General features: G+C 33.8%; 3 protein-coding genes and 1 pseudogene across 5 annotated transcripts; 2 read left to right on the top strand and 2 right to left on the bottom strand.

Annotated features, from left to right (window-relative positions):
• The first annotated feature begins 1,330 nt into the window (after positions 1 to 1,330).
• On the top strand, positions 1,331 to 5,687 carry LOC102609035 (psbP domain-containing protein 2, chloroplastic). The gene is made up of 3 exons (XM_006464842.4): positions 1,331 to 1,696; positions 1,793 to 1,948; positions 5,282 to 5,687. Exons 1-3 carry the CDS (start codon positions 1,394 to 1,396, stop codon positions 5,540 to 5,542), a joined length of 720 nt encoding a protein of 239 aa, XP_006464905.1. The 5' UTR covers positions 1,331 to 1,393; the 3' UTR covers positions 5,543 to 5,687.
• A 2,975-nt stretch (positions 5,688 to 8,662) lies between these two features.
• LOC102609323 (amino-acid permease BAT1 homolog) lies at positions 8,663 to 11,974 on the top strand (annotated as a pseudogene).
• Positions 11,975 to 12,053: 79 nt separating this feature from the next.
• Positions 12,054 to 17,563, bottom strand: LOC102609592 (lipase-like PAD4). Its single transcript, XM_006464843.4, has 4 exons — positions 17,346 to 17,563; positions 16,882 to 17,230; positions 13,028 to 13,750; positions 12,054 to 12,948 (listed from the first exon to the last, which is right to left on the bottom strand). Exons 1-4 carry the CDS (start codon positions 17,363 to 17,365, stop codon positions 12,145 to 12,147), a joined length of 1,896 nt encoding a protein of 631 aa, XP_006464906.1. The 5' UTR covers positions 17,366 to 17,563; the 3' UTR covers positions 12,054 to 12,144.
• Positions 17,564 to 19,290: 1,727 nt separating this feature from the next.
• LOC102610104 (uncharacterized) lies at positions 19,291 to 24,814 on the bottom strand. 3 transcript variants are annotated; one of them, XM_025101438.2, is made up of 8 exons: positions 24,553 to 24,814; positions 24,397 to 24,455; positions 24,246 to 24,305; positions 23,493 to 23,611; positions 22,240 to 22,382; positions 20,185 to 20,332; positions 19,926 to 20,085; positions 19,291 to 19,724 (listed from the first exon to the last, which is right to left on the bottom strand). In XM_025101438.2, exons 3-8 carry the CDS (start codon positions 24,256 to 24,258, stop codon positions 19,633 to 19,635), a joined length of 675 nt encoding a protein of 224 aa, XP_024957206.1. In that variant the 5' UTR covers positions 24,259 to 24,305; positions 24,397 to 24,455; positions 24,553 to 24,814; the 3' UTR covers positions 19,291 to 19,632. The 3 variants fall into 3 exon arrangements, with proteins under 3 accessions (XP_024957206.1, XP_024957209.1, XP_006464908.1); XM_025101441.2 differs by lacking the exon at positions 24,397 to 24,455 and having other exon boundaries at positions 24,550 to 24,814; XM_006464845.4 differs by lacking the exon at positions 24,397 to 24,455 and having other exon boundaries at positions 24,553 to 24,813.
• Positions 24,815 to 25,326: the final 512 nt, after the last annotated feature.

The raw sequence follows: 25,326 nt of genomic DNA, 5'->3' as shown, positions 1-25,326 counted from the left end.
TCGCATCCTAGATGTCCAAAAAAAAAAAAGATTCAGCATTGGTGCAATTCTTGAGTTTTGAAACAAAGCCAAGTATTGATCATTCAAACTTCTTATATTTTATAGTACAATGTTAGTTACTGAACTATAAAAACACAAACAGATACCTGCAACACTATATTCTTTTTAATGTATTATTAATATTGCAAGTAAGAAACTTAAAGAAAAGGCATGGAAACAAACATCCTGCTGGATATGGATGCATATATAGCTAGGGGTTATAATTGTAGCTAGTTTTTCAGACATTCTAATTTTGCATGCAACATCCAAATCTTCACCAAGGGGCTGAAGGATGTGGATACATATATAGCCAGGGGTTAAATAATTTAAAAAACCACGGCCCATAGTTCAACAATTAAAAATTTTCAAAAGCCCTAAATTTTATATGTATACCACAGGCAGATACATGAGTAGGCAGGGGATAAACATGCATTCAACTATAGTAGCACAATCTTTCATGCATTTGCATCTCAATAGGTGAAAACAACATATTACTCCCTAATTTATCATTACCCCCAACAAATTTGTTACAAATCGATCTAATCTATATTCTAGGTTTCTAGTAACAGTGATTAACAACAATCAACATACATTGTTTCAAAAACATTGTTTCATGTGAAAAATTAAATGAAAATAAATAAATAAAATGAAACTTACTTGATTGTAGCTTTAAACACCCCAAAAACCAAAACGTCGTGACTTCTTAACAACTAACCACTTCCGTCAATGCCTCTGAATCTTCGAATTAGCAAAAGATTTGAAACTTAAGTGTGGTGCATTGATGAAAATGCATGGAAACTACAAGAAAAATGGTGGGATTTTGTTGCTTCTTCATGCATGGTGGTGGGGAATAAACTATGGCTGTTTTCGTTGCTTACTGGGCTGGTGGACCACTATGCCTTCTTTTTTTTTTTTTGCTTGTTACAGATTCTAAACGACGTTGTTTTCGAAGCATATGTGAAATTATCATTTTATTCTTATGACGTCAGTAAAGTCTTAACGATTTGAAAACAGAGGTGGAGAGGTGTAAAATAATATAAGTTCAAGTGGAGCGCAGCAAAGAAAATAAAGAATTATATATTTTTTAAAATGTGAGAAAAAAAAAGGTGGACGGTAGATAATTTTCCTTATTAAAATATGCTTAGTAATGGTAACCTTGAAAGGTAAATCCAATAGTATAATTTTAAAAACTAGAATGGTTAATTTGTTATTTCAAAAGATTAGGGAGTATAATGAAATTTAACTTGTATATATTGTATTAAATTTGAGACGTTTTGATAAAAAGGAAAATGGTTAAAAGTGCTAAAATTTGAACCAAGTGATGAGGGTGGTGAGGTAAGGTGAGGTTTGTATAATGGCTTTGCAAATATGCTTGGCCCTTTCAATCTCAAGCCACAACTCCTTGAACCACAGTCCAATGTCCTCTTCTCCATCAACCCTCATCTCTTTTTCAGTCCAAACCAAGAAGAAGACAGTTGTTGAGTTATCATCACTTCGTTTGAGCAAGAGAGAGCTCTGTTTATCAAGTTTTGTATTAATCTTGAATGGGTTATACCCAAAGCTTTCTAAAGCTTCTTTGCCTGAAGAAATGGAGCTCCAAAGATACACAGATTCCAATGAGGGTTTCACTTTACTAAGACCCTCTTCTTGGATTAAGGTGACTAGTCATAGCCTTTGCTTATTGCTTTTGTTTACATTTAATTTTATTTTACCATTTCTGTTATGAATTGGGTTTTGGATTTGGTGATGATAGGTAGATAAAGCAGGGGCAACAGTTCTTTTTGAGGAGGCAAATAAGGGAACTAATAACCTTGGAGTTGTTGTAAACCCAGTTCGTGTCGCGAGCCTTGGAGAATTTGGAACACCTCAGTTTGTAGCTGACAAGCTTATACAAGCCGAAAAGCGCAAGGTAACTGCTAAATGCTCACATGGTTGTGTTTAAAAATATCACATTTTATGTTATGGTTGTTGAATTTGGTTGCTTGGCTAATTTACGTAACCTATCAAAACTAAGCATTATAAATATTTAGCTAACACTGATCCACTTTTACTTGGTAGATAATGATTCTTTAATCACAATGGCAGTGGATTTCCTCAATATCTAAATGACCCTGTGTCTGTAAACGCTAATCTTTCTGGGGGCATTTTCTATACATATTTGTTGCTGATGGTGATCCTTGAATTTATTTATCTTTTTCACAGATTCTTGAATGAAATATTTGTTGACTTAAACGATTCTGGATAAAACTGTTAGAAAGAAATGTTTGTTGGAATTGCATTCAGAATACATTATTAGAAGACTTCCTTGATCATTGTCTTAGGTTCGCACAAGTCCCTGCATTTAGAATATGTCTTTTGTGCTTCAACTTCTCTGGTTTGTAACATGAATGGGAATTTAGAATTGCCATGCTCTTTCATCTGTTTGGGCATGCAAAGCAGGCAAGAACTCACGGTTTGGCTTTTCAAAGAGCTATTATGATAAATAATAGTGTTTTCCTTCATAACCTTGTATTAAGATACTTGAGGACATTTTTCAAGTCGATAAGGATAAAAGAACTATCAACTGCTTTTTTATGCATGGGTGTTGTTAAAGATTTCTTTCGGGTTTGTTGATGGTTTTATGCCTTGATAGCTATAGCAGCAGAAAGTTTATATTAAAGATCTAGATGGTTTATGTCAAGCTAATTTTAATCCTGAGCTGCGGTTGAATTTGATCCTAAAGACTAAGAAAAAAATTGTTAATTGTTTTTTGATAAGTTGATTTCCATTTAAGAATAAAATCTTAATTAACAGATGGGTCACATATGTCTTGGAAGTTACTGGACATATTTCTACTGTTATTTAAACAGAGGTATTGGTTAATTAGTTGTAATTCTACTACTCTGCAATGGAGATAATATGAACTTTCAATGAGAAACGAACTTCACATGAATTGTAATGATCATGAAGATTCTATAGTACACTCATAAATTAACATGGTGCAAAAAATTGCAGTAGATTGCATTGAATTTTGAAATAAGTCTTAGAGCAGAAAACAATGATAACATTATCATACCTGTCATAAATCAGTAATTTTCCTATTGGCATCTTATCTTTTCTCGTAGCATTTAATAAACAAGTCATGGTTTCAGCTTTGGTCTCATATCTTCCCTTTCAGCTTCAATCTCTTAGGGAGTTCCAAAATTTCTGTATTCCTTTGTTTGTCTTCATTGGGAGGGGATTTTGGGTAAGGTAGTAAAACTTGGTCCAGCTTAGTACAATGGTGGGTGTTCTTTATATGTCATGGTCTTTGATTGGTTTGAAGTTCCCCTTCCTTCAGTTTTTGCATTCCTTGTGAACAGCTGGTCAACACATACGTTTCCTATCAAAAGTATAAATCAAGATTTACTGAATACTTTGTCATGAATAATATATATGAAAAAGAAAAACTGAAAAAGTTCTGTGAATGCAGTAAAGTAAGGGTATGAATGAAAGTCAAGATCCACATTCAGAGATGCATAGGATGATCTTTGCAATGATTGGATGCTTTAGGAGGATAAAGATGGCATTACATGGCATTTCCACTGAATAATGACAGATTTGAAAGTTTGCGGTGGTGCTCTCGTTGTGCCTGTAGTTTCTTTCTTTTATGCTTGAATTGATATTTCGGATTTGATCTGAGCCTACAATACTTTGTCCACATTGTCAAGAAGAATGTCCATGACATAGATTTGGATGAAACGATGGTGCTGACAAATGTGTTTAAAGAGAAGAGTATGCGTGCTTAAATTGACGTAAGACCCACCTGATGGGAGAGTTTATAAAGAAAGCAAGTCAAGATGGTCTGACTGTGACAATCAAAAGTTGGAGGTTGAAAAGCGTACACTGAAAATTAGTAGTGGGGTTCTGTGGATAATCAAAATTGGACAGAAGTGTCCCAGAATTTCTTAGATTTTATCCATTGATAGAGAGAATATGTAGAAAAAATACTCAAGAGGTTTGGAACGAAAATCTCATTGTGCTGGCTCAAGTTTGTTGGGATTGTTCTGCCAATTATGCTATGCTGATGTTGCAATTCTCCATCATTTTTCTCTCTATCTTACTTGAGGCTTTTCCTTATTAAGTTATCCAACCAACTGTGGCCTGTGAGATATATAGAATTAGAGGTGGTGAAAGATTGAGCTGTGTAAAAGCTAACATAAATGAAGGCATATCTCCGCTGAGAACTGAAAGAAAGCAAGATGATCCATGCAGCACCTATTCTCTGTTTCATTCTCTTAATGTCTTGTGAGATTTGCTAGCTTTACATTTTCAGTTGCATGCAATTGGTATCATTTTTTCTCCTGTAATTTGCTTAAAGTTTTCAGACTGGACTTATTTTCTCTCACCTATATCCAAGGCAATTAACTTGTATGAAACTGAGACTAAGTGACATCCAAATAGGACAAGTCTTTTTCAAAAATATAGTTCCCCTTAATCTCTGCTGAGCTTCTTTGCAACCCAAAAGAAAATGCGTGAACTTAATGAATGAAAACTTCTAGAACTTTTTTTCTTTATAGGGAAATATGATGGCAACTAGTGTTTAACAGGAAGAGATTATCAAGGAGGTCAATCACTGAAGGGAAAACAAATACTATTGTAATCTTCCATCAAATGATAGAGGCCTTTTATACAACCAAATTTATGAAAACTTTACCTAATTACTGGCAGAAAGGACTTGATAAGGAAAGTCTTACCTGAAAACTTGGAATTAATCTCTAGGATAGACAACATGGCTTTCATGGTGTGTGATACTTCAAACTAATTGTAAAGCATTAATAGTATTACCAAAGTTGGACTTGCTGCATAATCAGGGTTTCGGTTATGCTTGCTTTTAAGTGGTGTTAGCGTACGATTCCAGAGTGGCTGAATAATTTTTTCAACCTGTTATTAGTGGGTTGAGAAACTGTGCAGTTTACTTACTTGCACGCCTTTAGTTTCCTGCTTAGAATTTTCCAACTTGTCATTTGGGGGTTGAGGAACTGTGGAGTTATACTTATTCGTGAGCCTTTAGTTTCTTGCTTAGACTTTTCTTTGATAGTATGAAGTCTTTGGCAATATAACACAGGATTAAGCTCGCAGCAATGCAATTCCGTATCAGATTTTCTGTTTTACATTTAATTCTTTTCTTTGTTTTTATTTTTTATTTTCTCCCTATACATTTGATTTATTTATTTATTTTGGTTGGATCCTGGGTGCACTTAAATGAATTCTTCTTGTAAAGGAAAGTACAATAGATGCTGAGTTGATTGGAGCATCAGAGAGATCAGGCCACGGAGGCCTGCAAGTTTATGAATTTGAGTACAAAGTTGACAGCAGTAGAGGAGGGTTAAAGAGAATTTTTTCAGCTGCATTTGTCGCCTCTAAGAAGCTTTACCTTCTTAATATCACTCATTCAGACAAGCCCGAGAGTCCTCTCGACACCCATACAAGAATGATGTTGGAAGAGGTTCTTCATTCCTTCGATGCAGCACCCACCACATAATGTTACGGCTCAATTTTGAAAAATGTTCGATTCTTTTTGTTTGCTTCGGTTTGATTCTTCAAAGTTCAAAGCCTAAGGTAATGCTATCTGATAGCAGTGTTTTATAAATATTAGCAAAATGGAATATAGATTAGAGTTCTAGAAATGGTAGTGTCGTTAGGGTGCACCAAATTTAAGACCTTACTATTAGTATAAATAATTAGTACAGAGCGAGTAAGGATCGATTCCACAGAGACTATGCTAGTTGTATTTATTATCAATCAACTCTAAAGCAGGACTTCAAATAAAATAATAATAGAAATAATAATATAAATTAATCTAACTAAAGAAAATGCCAACTAAAAAAAATGGGGGTTTTCGAATTTTTAACTAAATAACAAGAAATAAAGAAATTAAAACTACTAACAAGAAATAAAATCTAATTAAAGGATAAAGAACTAACAATGAGAAAAACTTTGGTTAAATGAACATTTGCCACCACCAAACATGTACATAATATATCAATTCTATCATTAATTCATATTGACACTATCAACCGTAGACAACAGCAAGTTCTGTTAGTCTCAATCTTTTCTTATTGTGTCGTTAGGCAAACAAGCTCTTCACTTAATCTCTAATCATTAAATAATTTAAAACAAGCTCTTTAAATTTAAGATAATAGAAGCATTAAACAGAGCAAGATATTAGGTTGATTTAAGCATTAAAAATTAATCATATGGCATGTTTGGGGTTTTAAATTCACCCTCAACTAAATAGAAAATCTAGCCTAACATAATAAAATTGGAAATAAGAGAATTGATAAAACCAATCATGGAGATAAATTCAAACGGCTGCCTTTTTCTTCAATTCCTTTCGGTTGCTGATTTTTTTCTTCTCCTTTGCGGCTGCAAATTGTTCAATTTCTCTTGCTGCCGATTTTCCTCCTTGCGTTGCTTCCGCTTGACCCTTATATAATGCTTCAATTGTGGCTTTTATGGGAAGAATTAAATCCAAAGCCAAACCGCCCATGCCATAACGTGCTTGCCATTTAAATTGTCATGCAAAATATTTGCTTCTTTTTTCGTCCTCATGCACAAGCTCTTTTGATTGGCCATGATTTCTTAAAGCCAAAAGGCTTTATTTCTTTTCCTCTCACGTGCTAGCCTTGATTAAGATGGCGATCTCTTTTTTCCAATTTTGCTTTCATGTGATGACTTAGCTTGTTAATTGGCTTGGCGTCCTTTTTCCATGCACGTGCCGCCCACTTTGACAATTTCCTTTTTTTTTTTTTCAATTTGCTTTTCATAATTTAATCCAATGCACGCAATCTTTTTAAATTGGTCAAGTAAATCCATACACATTAAACAATTTTCCAAATGTGCATCAATTAATTAATTGGCTTCCAAAAAATCTTCAGTTATTTCCTTTCTTAATTTCTTCAAGCAGATTTTTTCTTAAATGCTCCGATTTAATTCCTCTTTAATCTCAGAATATTACTTAAAATAACAAAATAAAAAAAATTAAGATAAAAATTTACACAATAAAATATAATTTACTAAATTAAAAATTAACTAAAATAACTATAATATTTAAAACCCAAACAAGAAAAAGATGAAAAACATTAATAGCAAAATATATGAAAAATATGCACTTATCAAGAAACTTACAAGATTGTTATTATGTGGATTGAAAATTTCTTAAGCTGTTATTTTTCAGAAGCATTACAAGCTTTCAACCTTTACAAGAGCATTTTCATAGTCAGCAGTAATGAAGTCTGAATCGCAGAGAATATCCTGTAGCAATCCTTTACACGTAATGTCATCCTTGTTGAATTTTTGTCGTATGGGCAAATTGCCGGAGAAGAAGTAGCGGACATATATTGTTTAATTTTGATTAATTGACTAATTTGTCAATAACAGATACCACTTGATGTTATAAAAATTGTATTGGCCCATTCTTTCTCTTCCTCTATGGATGCAAATTATTATTATTATTATTATTATTATTATTATTATTATTTTGTAGTAATTCGAAACTATTATCACATGGATAATCTGTTATTGTTCATTGATTTGATAGATAAGAATTCAACAATAATAATTAAAATTTAACGATACATGTGCTCCTAAGGGGTGTGGATCAACTATCAAGCATTACAAGAATGAAAAATATAAGAATTAATATTAATTTCAGTAATGGAGAATTTAAACACAAAACACCATTTGGTCAAACACAAGTGATGCAACGTGAGTAGATTATTAATTTTAATAGTAATAATCCATAATAAAATGTCTTTGTGCTAGTTAGAAATGGCCAGTAATTGAACTTAACCGCGTAGGACAACAATTTGAGTTTTTGGGGGTGGGGTTGATGGCTTACATCAAAGTTAGTGTGTGCTAATGATTAATAATAATAATAGGGTAAATATGAAATTAACCCTTACCCAAGTATTAGAAGTTCGTTGGTTTTCTTTTAACCGGATAATTACTGGTCAATTTGTCACGCGTCCGTACACGTGGCTGCATCTAATTTAGTCGTTTGTCATTTCAGTTTCTGTTACGTACAGTTTCTGTAACGTAGCTAGCTCGTAATCCATAATAAAATGGTTCATGGCTGGCGGCTGTATATGTGTGATTACTAATTAGCTGCGGGGACGCCCAAAGTCAAAGTCAACTTGCACATGATCTGTTTTCTTATTTCATGGGCCCCATCCTTGAACCTGATGGATTCAGCTGTATCTGACTGATTTTCTAATAAGAAAAAACTAAACCAAGATCTTTTTATTATTATTATTATTTGTTTTAAAAAGTAATAATAATAAATGCAATCCGGTCAATCTTTGCATTAATTAATTTAATTGAACCGTTTGTTTATAAAAATTTTTAAAATTAAAAAATAGCAAGTAACTTAAACAACGTAACATAAAAAATTGATTTTGGAAGCAACCTAGCAAAATGAAAACAAGTGTGAACCTGAAAACAAGGAACAATAAATATTCAAAGTATTCATTATTATACCATATAGTTAGTTTTTTTTGGAGGGAACTTATAATGATAAATCAAAGATTGCAACTGACAGGTGTGGAATTTTAAGATAATAAAAACAAAAAGACTCAAAAGTATTTCAATGAGTCAACCAAACCTTTTTATTCGCTTTCTCCAATACTTTCTTGAATCTGTTTTTATAATTCCTGTCCACAGATGACTAATTCAATCTCATCTTAACTAAGCTCAAATAAGAAAGCAAGTCCTGTGTTCATTGGGAAAACACAAATCATCCAAGAGATGGATTCGGGAGAGAAAAGACTAAATGAGCTTGGTTACAAGCAAGAACTCAGAAGAGAAATGGTATTTTCATTTTCATTCTTATGCTTTTGCTTCTTTCTGTTTTTTTGAGTGTTTTGAAGTTGGTTGTGTTTGAAAATAATTACTTTGTTGTTGCAGACTTTGTTCAAGACTTTTGCCATATCATTTTCAACCATGACACTTTTCACTGGGATAATACCACTGTATGGCTCAAGTCTATTGTATGCAGGTCCTGCGAGCCTTGTCTGGGGATGGGTTGTTGTTTCATTCTTCACTTGGTTTGTTGGATTAGCAATGGCTGAGATCTGTTCTTCTTTCCCAGTTTGTCTCTCTCTCTCTCTCTCTCTCTCTCTCTTTCCACCATTTTCATTTATCATGTTACTTTCTATTTTTTTGGAATAGCAAAACGACACTAGTGGTTTGGGGAAATGTTTCTGGAGTTTTCATTGGTTTGAGAAATGGTCACATAGTCTTTCTTTTCGAACAATTATATTCAGATAAAATACAGTTGGCTCGTTATAAGAAAAGGGTGTAATTATCCTAAAAGGAGTATATGTGACCATTTTTAAAAACAATGGGACGTTTGTGACTATTTCGCTAAACCTTGAAGTTCTTGTTGCCCTTTCTCCCTCTTTTTATATATAAATCTTAGATGCACTCGGTGTATATTCCCTCCTATGAAAGATTCTTGCCGCATGCATATTTACTGTGACATGATTGGTTGAGAAATATACGTTGCAAAAATCCAACTAGGGAGGATGCACACTGGAGATATTTCTCCTTCGTTTATACATCTGCCTCTTATCTGAAATGAACTGAAACTTCATTTGGTTATAAATTGAACAGACTACTGGTTCTCTCTACTTCTGGGCTGCACATTTGGCTAGTCCCAAATGGGGTCCCTTTGCATCATGGTGTTGTGCTTGGCTTGAGACTATAGGGCTCATTGCTGGCATGGGCACTCAGGTATCTACAGCGAAAATTTGGTTAGTTTTTATGATGAATGTTGCATGAATCGGATTATAATTTTGACAGATATTTTATTTGGTTTTGAAGGCATATGCAGGATCACAGACACTGCAAAGTATCATTTTACTGTGCACCGGCACAAATAAAGATGGGGGATATTTTGCGCCTAAATGGTTATTTCTATGTATGTACATTGGTCTCACCATCATATGGGCAGTCCTCAACACCTTTGCATTAGAAGTAATTGCCTTCATTGACATTATTTCCATGTGGTGGCAGGTAAGATTACAGTTCTGCTTTGATTTCCCTATCTTCTTTGTTTATCTTTTGCCGGTTATTTTTGTGGTGGCTTAAAACTTTAGTGTATATTTTCTAGACTTTGAACCATAATTTTAGAAAAATTTCTGCCTAAACCGCTTTTGCAGTCGCACCGGAATTTCTAGAACCCACAACAGCCCTTAACATGTAATTTTCAAGCTCATCCTTTGTTAGTAAAGCAGCAGTATATTGAAATAGAATGTTGATATTCTATAAAGTTTTGAACATTCATTTCTAATTACCAATTGGATTAAGTTCAGATGCTAAATCTATTCCATTTGCGTCTGGAAGTAAATAAAACAAATACTCAAACTAAAATTGTACTAAAAACTTTTGCTGATTCCCAGTTCACATTACTTATCCTCGTATATTTTCTGACTTTGAGCTTCTGTAAACAGAAATATCGAGCAAATAATACTGATACAGTATATCATTTACAATCTTACATTGGCAGGTTGCTGGAGGATTAGTCATTATTATAATGCTTCCCCTGGTTGCTCTGACAACACAATCTGCTTCATATGTTTTCACACATTTTGAGATGTCGCCTAAAGCAACTGGAATATCAAGCAAACCTTATGCAGTCATTCTATCTTTTCTAGTCAGCCAGTATTCACTATATGGATATGATTCTGCAGCACATTTAACTGAAGAAACAAAAGGTGCTGACAAGGCTGGTCCTATTGCTATCCTGTCTAGCATTAATCTTGGCTCTTTCTTTCAGCATTCAGGTTTGACACTACGGCTTATTCTCATTTACCTCCTGTTTCTTTTGACGGAAAAATTGAGGATGATAATTTGAAATGTATCACTGTTTGCATCAGTCAGCTCAAAGTAATGATAGGGTACTAGAAGTGATCTAATATAATGTTTCTCGTAGAAACTTCTTATGTACCGTACCTACTGATATGTGGTTGGAACTCTTCTCTCAGGATTTTAGCTACCTTTATGATACATCCAATGAGACTGCTGGTGCATTTGTTCCGGCTCAAATACTGTATGATGCATTCCACGGGAGGTATCATAATTCTACTGGAGCAATCATCTTGCTATTTGTCATATGGGGTTCATTCTTCTTTGGTGGCCTTTCTGTCACTACAAGTGCTGCCAGAGTTGTAAGTTTCCTACTTATCTTAGTATGACCATTTGCTTATAGCCTTGATTAGCAGTATTTCGGAAGTCATACTGCAGATAAATCCCATGAAAAAACTAATGGCGAGTTCTTACACCAATTCTTTATTAATTTGTTTCCATATTACCTGATCAATCCCGCATTATGTCATGCTTCAGGTTTATGCTTTATCAAGAGATAAGGGAATTCCATTTTCATCAATCTGGAGACAACTGCACCCGAAGCACAAAGTTCCTTCAAATGCAGTGTGGCTCTGTGCAGCAATCTGTATTATTCTTGGTCTTCCAATCTTAAAAGTCAATGTGGTCTTCACTGCCATAACTTCCATATGTACAATTGGCTGGGTTGGCGGCTATGCAGTTCCAATCTTTGCAAGAATGGTGATGGCTGAGCAGAAATTCAATGCTGGTCCATTTTATCTGGGTAAAGCTAGCAGACCAATTTGCTTGATTGCCTTTTTATGGATTTGCTATACTTGTTCAGTCTTTCTTTTGCCCACTTTTTATCCTATTTCTTGGGACAATTTCAACTATGCGCCTGTAGCTTTGGGTGTGGGTTTGGGTTTGATTATGCTGTGGTGGTTGCTTGATGCAAGGAAATGGTTCACAGGACCAGTTAGGAACATTGATAACGAGAATGGGAAGGTTTAACTTTTATCCTAATCTCAAATATTTCTTGTATACATAAGAACTCTTAGGTTTAATAATAATTACTTTCTTTTGTCAGTAATTTTTGTTTTCGGAACCTTGACTTACTAACCTGAGTACGTAATGAGCCTTATCTCGTGCAAAAAGGTGACGCCGTTGCATCTTGCCAACATTATTTATGCCTATGCATTTTATGAAAGTAATATACAGAACCCGGTAAGCAACATTATTGCAGATGCATAATACAATATCTTAAGGGACTAATTTACCATTCACCAAAGTTGGAACCTTAACAGAGAATTGCCGTAACTGGGATCTCAATTCCCTCAGATCATCCACCCATGAAACATAGCTTGAATTTCTTGCTAGAACATCTTTAGAAACCTGCTTACTTTCAACCAATCCAACTGCATGCTTTTCAAAATTGTTGATATTTTGCCAAAGCAAATCTAGCTTGTTTGGATCTCTCTCACTTCTAACATTATCTAGGCATTCTCTTGCTTCTTCTAACTCTGCCCAAAAGCATGAATCTTGAGTCAAGCTTGCCAATCTGCTTCTTTTATTATTCTCTTCGTTACTAACCCTTCTCTCTTTCCACCACCTTTCGAAAATCTCATACCTCCTTGGTCTTCCATGCTTCACATAATGACCTTTACTTCGATGATGTCCATTTCGGTAATAATCTGCAATGTCTAATGGTTCAACAAGAAGCATATAAAATTGAGAAGCGTTCACCCATTTTGATCTTCTGTGGAAATCGTGAGGAAGATCATTGTTTTCCAGCTTATCAATGACACCATCCCAGAATTTGCCAAGCATGATTCGATTCATATTCACTTTGGAATCTCTTTTTGAGACTCCCCTGAGCTTGAAGGAGTCGTAGTACCCCATTTGCTCATCAGAGTCATCACAGCATGCCTTGTACCACTCTATTTGAGCTCTGTAAGGATTGATCATCGACAATTTAATGGCTAGATCTGCAACATTAAGGTTTGGTGTTCGTCCCATTCTCCTCGCCATCTTTAGGCAATCTTTGGCTGCTGTTGAAACTGGTTCCTATTGAACAGAATTAAAGAAATTAAATATGCAAAGCCATATAACGGTAACTTAAGATACAAGGCATGTAGTCATGTACCTGGCTACTTATAGCAGAGGATTGCAATGCTAATGCAACTCCTGCTTCATAGCATGATTCAGGAATATCTCCATCCACAGAGTTTCTTTGCTTCAAGAACTGATAAGAAATTTTCCCAATATAATCTCCATACTTGAGATGATCCTCAATGCTAGCGCAAGGCGAACCTGTCATAAGCATCAAATGCATCATCTTGATAACAGAAGTTGCATTTTCCATGCAAATAGCACCCTCTTCTGAACAGAAGAAGTAGCTTCCAAATGGCCAAAATGCCCTTGTTTCTGACCCTGCTTCTTCAGCTTGTGCAAGCACTTCCAAGCAAGCCATTACAGAGCGAAAAATTTCAGCTTTTTGTTCATTATTCAACTGGGTGGCTAGCGTTTGGAATTGTGGGGAAGTCATTGACAAGTGCCAAAAATTAAGCAGAAATTTGAGCTGATTGATGAAGTGAAGCGGTGGAACAAAGAGAAGTCTTGGCATAATGTCATGTTTTGAGACAACGTGGCAAAAGTTTCCATCCCATCTTTCTCTGAGAATGGCTCTTGAAAGAGATGCATTGCCTAGCAATGGCGAGCCGAAGGTGATGCAGAGGATTGGTAATGAAGGAGAGTTTGATTTTTGAAGGTGAGAGAGGAGCCAAAGAGTAGAAAGAGATGCTGTTGTTGCTCTTACGGAATGACCTGTGATCACTATTGACTTGCTTTTCTGAATTATTTCCATCATCTGCATGTACAAGATTTAATCTTCTTAATTATTGAGAGGAATTTGGAAATTATATAGGAAGCAACCGTCATGCCATATTTCCTACAAATAATTAAACAAAAAGACATAGTAGTTTAAATTGTAAAAGTACGTATGTCTTGTATTATATTTGGATTAATAAACTATTAGAAATCGAATTTTATAAAATTTTCTGTCATGTTAGATTAACGAACAACATAAAAAGAAATGTAGATTATGAAGCACATAGCTTAGTTTAACACAAGAGGTAACAATAACATCTAAACTTAATAATTGGGACACTTGGTTTGAAATATCAAGTAATGTGTCATCTATTAGTAACTGCCAAATGCAAGGTGTTAATAAATGCCTTATATTAATGGCTAAAAAGAAATCAGTAATGGGTTTTTTTTAAGGAAAATAAAAATAAAAAATAAAAAGAGGGGCCTACTTGTGCCATTATATTAATGGCACAAACTTGAATGCAAAATTAATATCAAGTTGAATTAAGGGAGCTGAATAAAAAACGATGTGAATGCACTAACTTAAAAAATTGGTAAAGACAATCCAAAAATTTGACTTGTCAATCAATTTAAGAGCAACAAACCTGACCCGCAATTAGTGAGGTCTATTGTGTTTTGCGTTGACTTGAGTCATCTATTATTTTGGAGTCTTTTATGAGAACAATGAATATAGACTCAATATGGGTTTGTTGGTTTCTTGGTATTTGATTTTGAGATTAGGATTATTTGCACAATCTTTGGTTTTGATTGTTATAAGCCGCCGTGTAAGGATTGTTTTATTAGCATCTTTAGATATGGTCGGTTAGATATAATGCTACATATCACCCATTAGATTCTTCCCCTTTTTTCACTTCCCCTTTTTTAAATGTGTTTAATATGTTCATTATGTCACTAATGATGCCATGTTAATAATATTAATTAATTTTATTATTAATTATTAATTGTTGCTTTTATAGCCCATCTAATGAATAACACATAAGATGTCAAGATCATTAAGTATTTTAGTCCGAGCACTTTTTTTTTTAATCACTATGGGACTTAAAAAGCCTTGACTTTATATTTTATAATTTTATATAGGTATTTTTTAATTATTTTATAATTTTATTTTAATGAGATTAGACTTGAAAATATAAACTTTCAATATTTAAAATTTTAAATATATATAATAGATGGATCAAATAAATATATATATTTAAAATAATATATATTTTATAATATTTTTATAAAATTCAGGCCAAACCCTAAGCTAGTAAAGCTGAGATCAAAGTCTTACTTTTGACTAGGGATGACAATTTTTCCTAATGGGATGAGATCCTGCGGGATCTAGGGTTGGCAATGGGACGGGATGGGATGAGATTTACCAATCCCAGTCCCATCCCATATATGCAAATGAGATGAAAAAACGTCTCAACTCCGTCCTTATATTTTTTTTGGGACAAAAATATGTCCCAATCCCGTTCCAAAAGAGATGGGATCCTGCGGGATCCCATCCTAATTAGAAAATTTTCCATTCTTAATCGGTAATGAGACGGGATGGGACGGAATTTGTCAATCCCACTCCCGTTCCGCATACGTAATTGAGATAAAAAAATGTCTCAATCCCGTCCCAAATTTTTTTATGGGATAAAAATATGTCTCAATCCCGTCCCAAATGGGATGGGATCCCGCATCGGGAAAAATTGTCATCCCTAGCGGGATCCCATCATGTTTGGGACGAAATTGAGACATATTTTTGTCCCACAAAAAATATAGGAACGAAAGTGGAACATTTTTTTATTCCACTTGCATATACGGGACGGGACTGAGATTAGTAAATCTCATCCCATCTCGTCTCATTGCCAACTATAAATGAAAATTTTTCCAATTGGAATGAGATCCCACAGGATCCCATTTTTTTTGGGACGGGATTGAGACATATTTTTGTTTTAAAAAAAAAAAATAAATAGGAGTGAGACATTTTTTTATACCACTTGCATATACAAGACAAGACTGAGATTGGTAAATCTCATTCCATCTTTTCCATTGCCAACCTTACCTTTGACATTCCTAATAAACATAGTATTACTCTTTCATAGAGGTGTTCACGGATCGGATTTTACGGATTGAACATCAATTCATATCCGATCCACGATTTTGCGAATTATAAATTTTCAATTCAATACAATCCACGGATTGGTGAAATTCAATCCAAATCCAATCTATATGTTTGCGGATCGGATGCAGATTTAACCAAATCCATATCCAATCCACCATTTTACAGATTAGTTTACGGATTGAAAATTTTTAATTATGTCCAATACACGAACTAATTAAATAAAAAATTTAATATAAAAATAATTTTACTACTGATCAAATTTAAAATTAAATAAGATTTAAATAAATAAATTATTTAAATAAAGTTAGAAAATACATTTAAAGTTTGAAAATATAACACACAAAAAATCTCATTTGTTTAGATCAGTCTATGGAAATTAACTATTTAGGAAGCTATATTTGTTTATTTAATTATTTTATATTTTATATTATTATCAGATAAGATATAATATAGTGTTAATGTAACTATATTTTAACTTATTTATTTACTAAAAAGTACTAATGTCATATTTACAAGTTTTATTTTTTAATTAAATGATATTTTTTTTTTGCGGATTCGTGAATTTTTACGGATTTACAGAAGTAAATCCATATTTAATCCATCAATTGCAGATTATCAAATTTTCAATCCAATCCAATCCACCAATCCGCGGATAAAATTTTTACGAATCAAATTTCTACAGATCAAACGGATTAAGCGGATCAGATTGGATTCTCAAAACCTGTACGTCTTTCACATATAGGTTGATATAATTAGTAAAAGTGGGTGATTGTTTAAAAATAATAAATTATTTAAATGCAACAAATTTGTCGGCAAAAGTACCAACATAAAATTGAAAAAAAGAAAAGAAAAGAAAAGAAAACAACCGTGCCAGTTATGGTTGTTTAGTAAAAAGCAAGAATTTTTCATTCAAGACTACTAGAACTTGATCAATTAAATAGATAAAACAAGATTATTATTATTATTATTATGTATTAATAATAAAACAAAAAATTAGATAAAGAGGTAGTAATTACCTGGGTTTGAAAGCTTGGGGAGGCATAAATGGAGAAGAAGAGTCGCAGGAAGCCAGCATGCACCAAGACGGGTTCCTCTTCGCCTTCATTAATCTGCTTGTTTAATGGAGAGAAGAACTGATCATCCAAAGCCACCAAATTCCCATTACAACAACAAATACCTGCTTCCGCTTCTGAAATGATGCTTGAAAACGCCACGTAGCCGATGCTCCCAACTTGTTTCATCACAAAGCTCTGGCCTGGAATTGATGGGCTTGCCGCTGTTGTGATATCGCAGCATAGCCTCCATGACTCCGATAGCAACGGGCTCGACGCCACGTGATTTGCCAGCATCTCGCTGCTCTCAAACCTGCAGCCACATGTTGTGTCAAGATCGTGTTCTATAGAACATAATAAAAAAGCGTTTGCGTGTGTATGCGTGTGTATGTATATATATTTAAAGACTAAATTTATTGTCAACTTACGATGAAGCTTCGTGTTCCATGAACTGAAAACTGAAAATGGGTTGGTGTTTTTTTTTCTCTTCTTCTTAAATTTATCTTTGAATTGAATTGGAATGTTTGAATAATGGTGGGGGAAATCGATGATGAATGGAAGTCGGAATGGTTTGTGTTGAAATATAAAGGGGAGGGGCCCAGGCGGGTTGATTTTGATAACGAAAGTCCTGTAAAATAATGGGTCAATTTGTGATTTTCATATGATGGAGGTCCCAATGAGAAGTGAGAAGGTATTAATTATGATCCCTTTTTTTCAGTGTTCAAAGTAATGAAAAGTCTGAGTTGGGATGATTTGTGTGGTTCGAATAAACGTCACAAGCGGAGTCAGCTGGGTTATTGGACATTTGGTGTACAGAAACACGTTTACGTTTCACTTGGGGGCATGTTGAGGCACAAAAAGATGAGGAGCATTTTAAGGAATTATATACTTTTTATAGAGTTTATTTTTTATCTAAAATTTAAATGGGTTTATGTTTTTTTAATATTTATATATAAATATCTGAAATCCCATATTTTTTTTCTCTTATTTGTTTTTATGAATAAAAAAAATCTTAAACTTGATTATTTAATATTTATATTCTTTTAATTAAAATAGAAAAAGAAATTAGTTTTATATCCTAAGAGATAATTATATTTAATAGAAATATTTTTAAAATATAATATTTATTACTTATTCAGATTTTTTTATTTAAATAAAATTCACAACAATTCACTTTTCCATTTAGATATAACCATTTAAAAATCACACATAAATTTAAAAAAAAAAACTATTTTCTAGAAAATCTAATATAATAGTGACATACAAACCATAAGCTGATTATGCTGGCCATCTGGTGTGTTCAAAAAAAAAAAAAAACGCGGTTGCGTGAAGATTATATTGGCCATTTGCTATAAAAAAGACACGGCTGCGTTTCACGCGGGCATATTGTTTCACGTGGGGCTTATTGATACACAAAAATCAGGAGCATTTTAAGGAAATACATACTTTACATGGGATTAATCTTTTAGGACCTTTAAAGGGTCGCTATCATGAGCCTTTTTTTTTCCCCCTAAAAAAAAAATCTTTATTAAATGTATTTGACGTTTAGCACATCTGTATCTCATGTCGCGAAATCATTTTTTTATTTACGAAAACCAAACCTTATTTAAAAGAGTGATCTCATACTTTCAAAGTCTGATGTTTTAAAGCCCACGCCAATTACACGTTCCAATAGATTGAACCAATCTGCCATTAATCGAATTAGATGAATAAAAATGAATTTCAAACGGGTAATTTTTAAAAATGTCCCATGAGGTTTGGACTTGTTGTAAATAAATGGCGAGAATTTATTTATTTATAAAAAATCCCCTACCGTCAGTTAACTTTAATATTGACCGTTAATTAATTGTGCAAAGACAATATTACCCTCAACAATAATTTGTAGACGGAAATAATTAAAAAAAAAATTAAAATTATTGGCGCAAAAAACACAAACCTTATTTTTTGACAATTTTATCCTTGTCAATTTCAAAAATTTACAATATCATAGATAAAGATTATAACTATTTCATTTTTAAGTTTTTAATTTTATCTTTTTTGTAGAAATTTTAAGAAAATATCAATAATTTAAAGAGAATTTTTTAAATTTTAAATTTTATCTTTCTTGTAGGAACTTTAAGAAAATATCAATAATTTAAAAAGAATAAAATAACCAACAATTTTAATTTTTTTTTAATTATTTCCATCTACAAATTATTGTTAAGGATAATATTGTCTTTGCATAGTCAACTAACGGTTAATGTTAAAGTTAACTGACGGTAGGAGATTTTTTACAAATAAACAAATTCTCGCTATCTACTTACAACAAGCCCAAACCTCAGGGGAGATTTTTAAAAATTACCCGAATTTCAAACACAAAAATGGAAGGTGATCTAGCTAAAATCCCACTGAGTTTATTCATTCTCTTGGTCATCTTGAATCCAAAGTAAATACATATTAACGTAAGATCACAACAAAAGAATGGTACTCACATTTCCTCACCAAGGAACAAACTATCAGTAAATTTCACAGACATTCCAATCCTAATAAAACAACCAAAAAGTTTTGACAAGAACGGGTTCCTTTGTCCTTTTGCATTATGATACTCACTAAAACAAATTCTCCGCGAAAAAAGAAAGATGCGATGTGATCTTTTTGGTTTTTCTTCACACCAAATATCCTCTTATATTTCTGGAATGTGACACTAAAAGAAAATGGATTATACCCAAAAAAAATTCACATAAAATCATAGTCATCGAGAGCGTCGTAAGTATCAACAACGATATCATCATCTGGCCTATCAACATGGAGCTGTTTTTTCTTACCACCTGAACAAATGCAATTCAAAAACCAGTTCGTTAGCTTAACTATGACCTTCCAACTACAAAGAGTGATACCAACAGTAGATTCAGCCCCAGATCTCCCAGACCACGCAAAAGATGACATAATAGCAACTAATAGGAGGAGGAGGGGGGAGAGAACCGGGGAAGTAATAATAGAAAACAAAAAACTAAGCAAGAATAATTTACCTGTCTTCTTTTTACCAGCAGCTGCTTCTTTCTCTGCTTTTAACTTTTCATTCGCTATAGCTGTGATAGAAGATGCAACATCTTTTGCATCGGCTGCTTTCAGAGAAGTCATCGATAATCTCATTACTGCCTTCAGTAGACCTATATAGTGATAGCTTTTCTGCATAGAAGAATACACTCGTCAGATCAGAACTCTGCAAACATTTAGTCGAGACTAAAATAAGGAAAAAATAATAATAATAATAATAATTCAACAAACCTCATAAGGCCGAAGCTTATGAGAAATGAGCTCTGCATATTCCATGAAGTCACTTTCAGATTTGGGAATGAAATTATCAAGGTTCTTCTCATCACCTCCCTTACCAAACAGTTCTTTAGTGGACTTGTAATCTGCTTCTTCAACAAGCCTATTATATAGGGAAATTTTTATAAGAACCACTGGCACATCAAAATACAAGCCAAAGACAGATCCATACAGTTTATTACTGATATAATAATTCGATAGGTTAGCAGATTTAAGTCTACAGCTCTATCGTTCTCCAATCATGCTGCCATTGTCATACTATACAATTCTAGTACAGTAAAAACGTAACGCCAATTCCAACATTGATATCACATTTTGCATGCTCCAGATATGCTTCAGACACTACTCAAGCTCCAATTTAAAATTTTGGGCAACATTTGAAAATTTTTTTAGCTGCTTAATGTATTTGGTCATGTTATTTCTATGGTAAATCTTAAGAGTACTGTATGCCTTAACTCTAATAGAGGGGATAAATGCACAACACACTCTCAGGTAAAGGCAAAATATGAATGTTTAGGTCAGAAAAGCCTAGCTCCTAATATTAAACCTATCCAAAAAAATCCAACAAAAATCTCCAAACAGCTGCTAGTTCAGCTGGCTGATATCCTATAACAAGCCATCAAACTTTATCCTCATTACAAAAAGAGAGCAAAACAAAAGATGGTCTCAAATCACTTAACTATTGCAAAGTTTTGTTCCTAGCTGAGGCAGCAATCTCTTGCACAACTGAAGAATAGTGAAGCCTTATGCCAACCAAGAAGCCGTTGACAGATTAGCGTTTAGTTTAGTAAATGGTCCGTTTTCCCCTTCACTCTAAAGATGGACAGATGATCAAAGCCCGAGTCATTTTTTTAACCCCCACCTCCCCCGGATTCGAATTCAAGTGCCCAACCAAATAAAGTTGCTTGAAAGCCACTGGACCAGGCCCGCGGGCCTAGTTAATGGTCCTTTTATTACACAGTTTCATTCAAAATTCATGTTTACTGATAATTTGACAGCTTACTCTTACTCCACGAAATCTTATTAAGAATAGGGCAATAAGCGGATTATTAAATTATTAGACAGTCAAAGCGCACTTTTTTTTTTAGGTCAAATTTTGCCAACCAAAGTTCCTGATTCTTATGGCTTGCAATTACAATCTTGTTACCAACAACTCAAATTTGCACATGTATAAATATTTGGCTAAAAATGCATACTCACGAAGAATTTTCAAGAACTGGTTCTTGCTACTAAAAATTTTACTATTCCCTATCATTGTCCTTCTCTTCTTGGTTTCTGTGTTTAGTCTCATACTATCCTTATTCTAAACCCAAAACAAATCTTTCACCAAATGCGAAAAACTAATTTACAATTTAAGTCTCAAGCACAACTAACTTGGCCGTCCAAGAATGTTGCAGCAACAGAACTCACCTAATTGCTACACCATCATAACTTTATATACAAATCTATCTTCCAGGATTACCATCAAAAGACCAGGCGAAAAAAAGAGAAGGGGTGGGGGGGAATTGGGAATTCAAGATCAGCCAATTTTAAATGTTTCAAATTCCTCTTGCATTATATCCCCTTACAAGACAAAGTAATACCAAAATCCATTCTGTGTCAAGAACAGCAATTGCTAGCATGCTAATACTCCTCATGCATAAAATAAATACAGATTGTAAATTTAAGAGACAAATATCTAGAGAAAATCAGTTTTATTGAGCATATTATTTCATTACAAATAAATAATTCAAAGGAAAAAGCATACAAAAACCCAGTTACAAAAAGTATCGTCAGATCTCACATTTAGAGGAAATAAAAAATGAAAAGCTTCAAATTCATAAGAATTAAGGAGCAACGTTTAGAAGCTCAATTTACCAATAACTTTGGCAAGCTGAGATTACGATACTACTCACTCAAACAGAATCAACACACAAGAGAGCACCAGCATATGCAAATGTAAAATGTGTATGTATAAATTTCTATACATGCGTTTGTGTGAGATTGGAAATGAAAATATTAAACTTATACCTTTGCTGACGCAGTTTCTCAGCTAAAGGATCTAAAACCTCTTCCTTCCGTTCCTCTGTGGTTTTTCCCTTCTTTTCGGGAGCTTTTGATGCAGGCTTACTTGGGGCCTTTTCAGCCTTTTCGGGGGGTTTAACAGGAGGTGCCTGATCCAATTGCAAAACACTGAAAAATCAACAAACAAAAGAGAAGCCGCGGAAAGAAAACAGTTGCTAACTTAAATAAACAAATGCATCTTTAGATATCCATTTTAGTTTCTTATTCTACAATATACTTTGTTGCAGTTCATCACCACAAGCATTCTAGATATACATTAGTTAAAGACATTATTAAATAAACTGTTCAGGCAAAAATGATTCTCGCTGATTCTTACATTCAATTGCATCTTTCTGTAGAACCCAGAACCTACCATAACACCATTTCATCCGTTTTTGCTGAAAATAAATATTACTAACATAGCCACGGAAACTATTTCATTTCAATTTTTAGATTTCCAAGCAAATATAGACTTGTACAAATCATCATTTCAACAGTAGCCTCCTGGATACAGACACACCCAAAATTGAGACAATTTGAGAATGGAAAGGCCCGGGTTTCTCCCATCTTTTAAATGCACTTCTTAATAGGATAAAAAGTTTCAATCAAAATTATAGTTTGGAGCCCTAGCAATAAGAAATCAGGCATTGTACAAAAATTGTAAAATAACAGATCCATCAAACAAAACATGTTAATTAAGAGAAACAGAAAAGTGGGCCACAGGGAGAGAAAAAATAGATAAGAGCAAGTAGAAGACAGAGCATATAAAGTTTCCACCACAATATAACATGTGTATGCACTTCAAGAATCAATTAGGGAATTCCATCAAAAAAGTAAAAAGATTGTCAACTGTGACTGAAGTTACAACCATGCAACTATAGCATCGGATTTGCACCTAATGCCCCTCAAATTCAAAAAGAAAGATCATGCATTTTCATCTTCTTGCAAGATGGAGCAAGCACAGAACCTACAGACCTACATGGATACAACTAGCAGATGATGTAGTCTTAAAAGTTTGGCATGCCAGTAAAGCTATAAATATTTGTATACACCCATTATATGTGATAAATCTCAAGATTACAGAATATTCTACCAACGGATTCACTTGATGAACATATTAAATTTTTGGTAATACTCATTTCGTTTGTCTCTTAGCAAGTAAAAAAGAGGAATATGCTAGCAATTAATGTAGTGCATACAAGATATGTTATAAATCATACCGGAGTAGGTTCATCATCATCCTCCCATGATTCCTTCACATCACTCTCATCAACATCTTCATCGTCCCATTTACTTTTAGCTACAACCTTGGAAGCAAGGGGTGGAATTTGCTCATCCTCTGAAATGCACAAATGCATATTAAGAATTAAGTCAAATTTAAGAATACAGGGTGGATGCATTGCAGTTCAAAAGCAGAAAATGGGATGGCATCCAATTTTTCCCAAAATAAAGTTCTAGAAAATATCAGTTCAATGCATGCTCCACCAATGTAACTGCATGCCCCAAAAAAAAAAAATATGAAGCAAATTTTACTGAAGGGTCAAAGTGCAGTTGCTGACCAATATACATATCGAAAGCAAGATATGTTCAAGGGTTCACATGAAAGGCAGAAAGATGCATTGCCAAATGAACAGAGACAGTATATTGAGATGTATTACCTAAAAATTGAAGCCTAATAACCTGTGTGATACCAATAATGTATTTCAAATAAGTAAAATAAGATGAATAAATTCCTACATCAGATTGTTTATGTAATCTTCAAGAAACCATCGATAAAAATAACACCCTTGTTACAATTACGACTTTGCCTGCTAACTAATTAAAACTTTTCCAGTGTCTTCTACCAATTATCATAGCAATACATAAATTTAAGAACAATACATATTGTTTTTAAAATTAGAATACTCGTTACCGCTGTCTCAGCCAAGACATCAATAGCGAAAGGAATAAAAATCCAAAGCAAGAAAAATTACCCCAGTCCTCCATTACGACTGAACCTTCTTCCTAACCAAAAAGAAAATGGTAAAGTAGTCCTGCAAAAAAAAAAAAAAATATATCCATCAACATTTTTCAATTCAGCTATTATTAACTAATTCAAAAAAAGAAATGCAAACAGCTAAATACTTTTTGCGGACAACATCATCTCCAAAAATTGAAATTGCGCAATAAAAAAGTCACATAACCTTTAATCAACACAAAACCATCAGATTCAATTACAGAAAAAACTTCATAAATCGAATAAAAAATTAAAGCAAATAAAAAGGAAGAAAAACTAACTACCGGCGTTAAGCGACCGCTAGACGGACAGCTGTAGGTAGGCAACGGAAGGAAAGAGATAGAAAGAGAAAGCCAAAATTAAATAATAATTTAAAAAAATCAAATCTTGTAGGATAGCCGAACACGTAATCGCCGATGAACGACGACCGGCGATAGCGAGGGAACAGTGGCGAAGAAGAGTTGTAATCTAGAGAGAGCGAGCGAGCGAGCTAGCAAGGGGTGGGGGGGGAAGAGCGAGGAGAAAATCAAAATAGGGTTAGGAGAGAGCGTGAGACACAAGAGTAGAATCTAGATATGTCAAACGAGCGGGCCGATCTTAACCATCTCCTGTTGTGTTTTATATATTATGGGCCAGGCCCAGGCGGTTTAAATTACATATTAAATATTTTTATTAATTAAATTATTTTTTGTATTAAGAAATTTCATAAATTCTTCAATTTTTTTTTCTATTTTTGATTTTTGGGATGTGATTTAACATTAACTTGTTCAAGAAATTAGCCAGGAGCTATCTACAAGACTCCTATTAAAGCCATGCATATATTTTACAGTCAAATTGTTTTCAAATCCCACTATAAAGTCATCCATAGGAGTCCGTAAATGTAGATCCGCCCCAAACTATATTCACTTGTGATATTTGGTATTAAATAGTTAATTGACCTTCGGATACTGATCATATATCACAAAGCAATTAGGGTTAGTAAATTAAGGGCTTAGGCCGAGTTTTTTCAAGCCCAAGCCCAAGCCCATTAAATAAGAAGTGTAAGAGCTGGGCGTACG

The sequence above is a fragment of the Citrus sinensis genome, chromosome 7, assembly GCF_022201045.2.
Source record: "Citrus sinensis cultivar Valencia sweet orange chromosome 7, DVS_A1.0, whole genome shotgun sequence".
In the NCBI taxonomy this organism is placed as follows: Eukaryota; Viridiplantae; Streptophyta; class Magnoliopsida; order Sapindales; family Rutaceae; genus Citrus; species Citrus sinensis.
Note: the sequence above shows the minus strand (reverse complement) of the source record. Positions and strands in the feature narration are given on the sequence as shown.

What these genes read in the sequence shown, in the direction of transcription:
- LOC102609035 (XM_006464842.4), top strand. Translation starts at nt 1,394, where the DNA reads ATGGCTTTGCAAATATGCTTGGCCCTTTCAATCTCAAGCCACAACTCC. An exon ending in GACCCTCTTCTTGGATTAAG is followed by an intron (nt 1,697 to 1,792) that starts GTGACTAGTCAT and finishes TGGTGATGATAG; the next exon opens with GTAGATAAAGCAGGGGCAAC. An exon ending in TACAAGCCGAAAAGCGCAAG is followed by an intron (nt 1,949 to 5,281) that starts GTAACTGCTAAA and finishes CTTCTTGTAAAG; the next exon opens with GAAAGTACAATAGATGCTGA.
- LOC102609592 (XM_006464843.4), bottom strand. Translation starts at nt 17,365, where the DNA reads ATGGAACACGAAGCTTCATC. An exon ending in ATGGAACACGAAGCTTCATC is followed by an intron (nt 17,231 to 17,345) that starts GTAAGTTGACAA and finishes ATGTGGCTGCAG; the next exon opens with GTTTGAGAGCAGCGAGATGC. An exon ending in CCCCAAGCTTTCAAACCCAG is followed by an intron (nt 13,751 to 16,881) that starts GTAATTACTACC and finishes TTGTACATGCAG; the next exon opens with ATGATGGAAATAATTCAGAA.
- LOC102610104 (XM_025101441.2), bottom strand. An exon ending in ATAAGCTTCGGCCTTATGAG is followed by an intron (nt 20,086 to 20,184) that starts GTTTGTTGAATT and finishes TCTTCTATGCAG; the next exon opens with AAAAGCTATCACTATATAGG. An exon ending in TGCTGGTAAAAAGAAGACAG is followed by an intron (nt 19,725 to 19,925) that starts GTAAATTATTCT and finishes GCATTTGTTCAG; the next exon opens with GTGGTAAGAAAAAACAGCTC.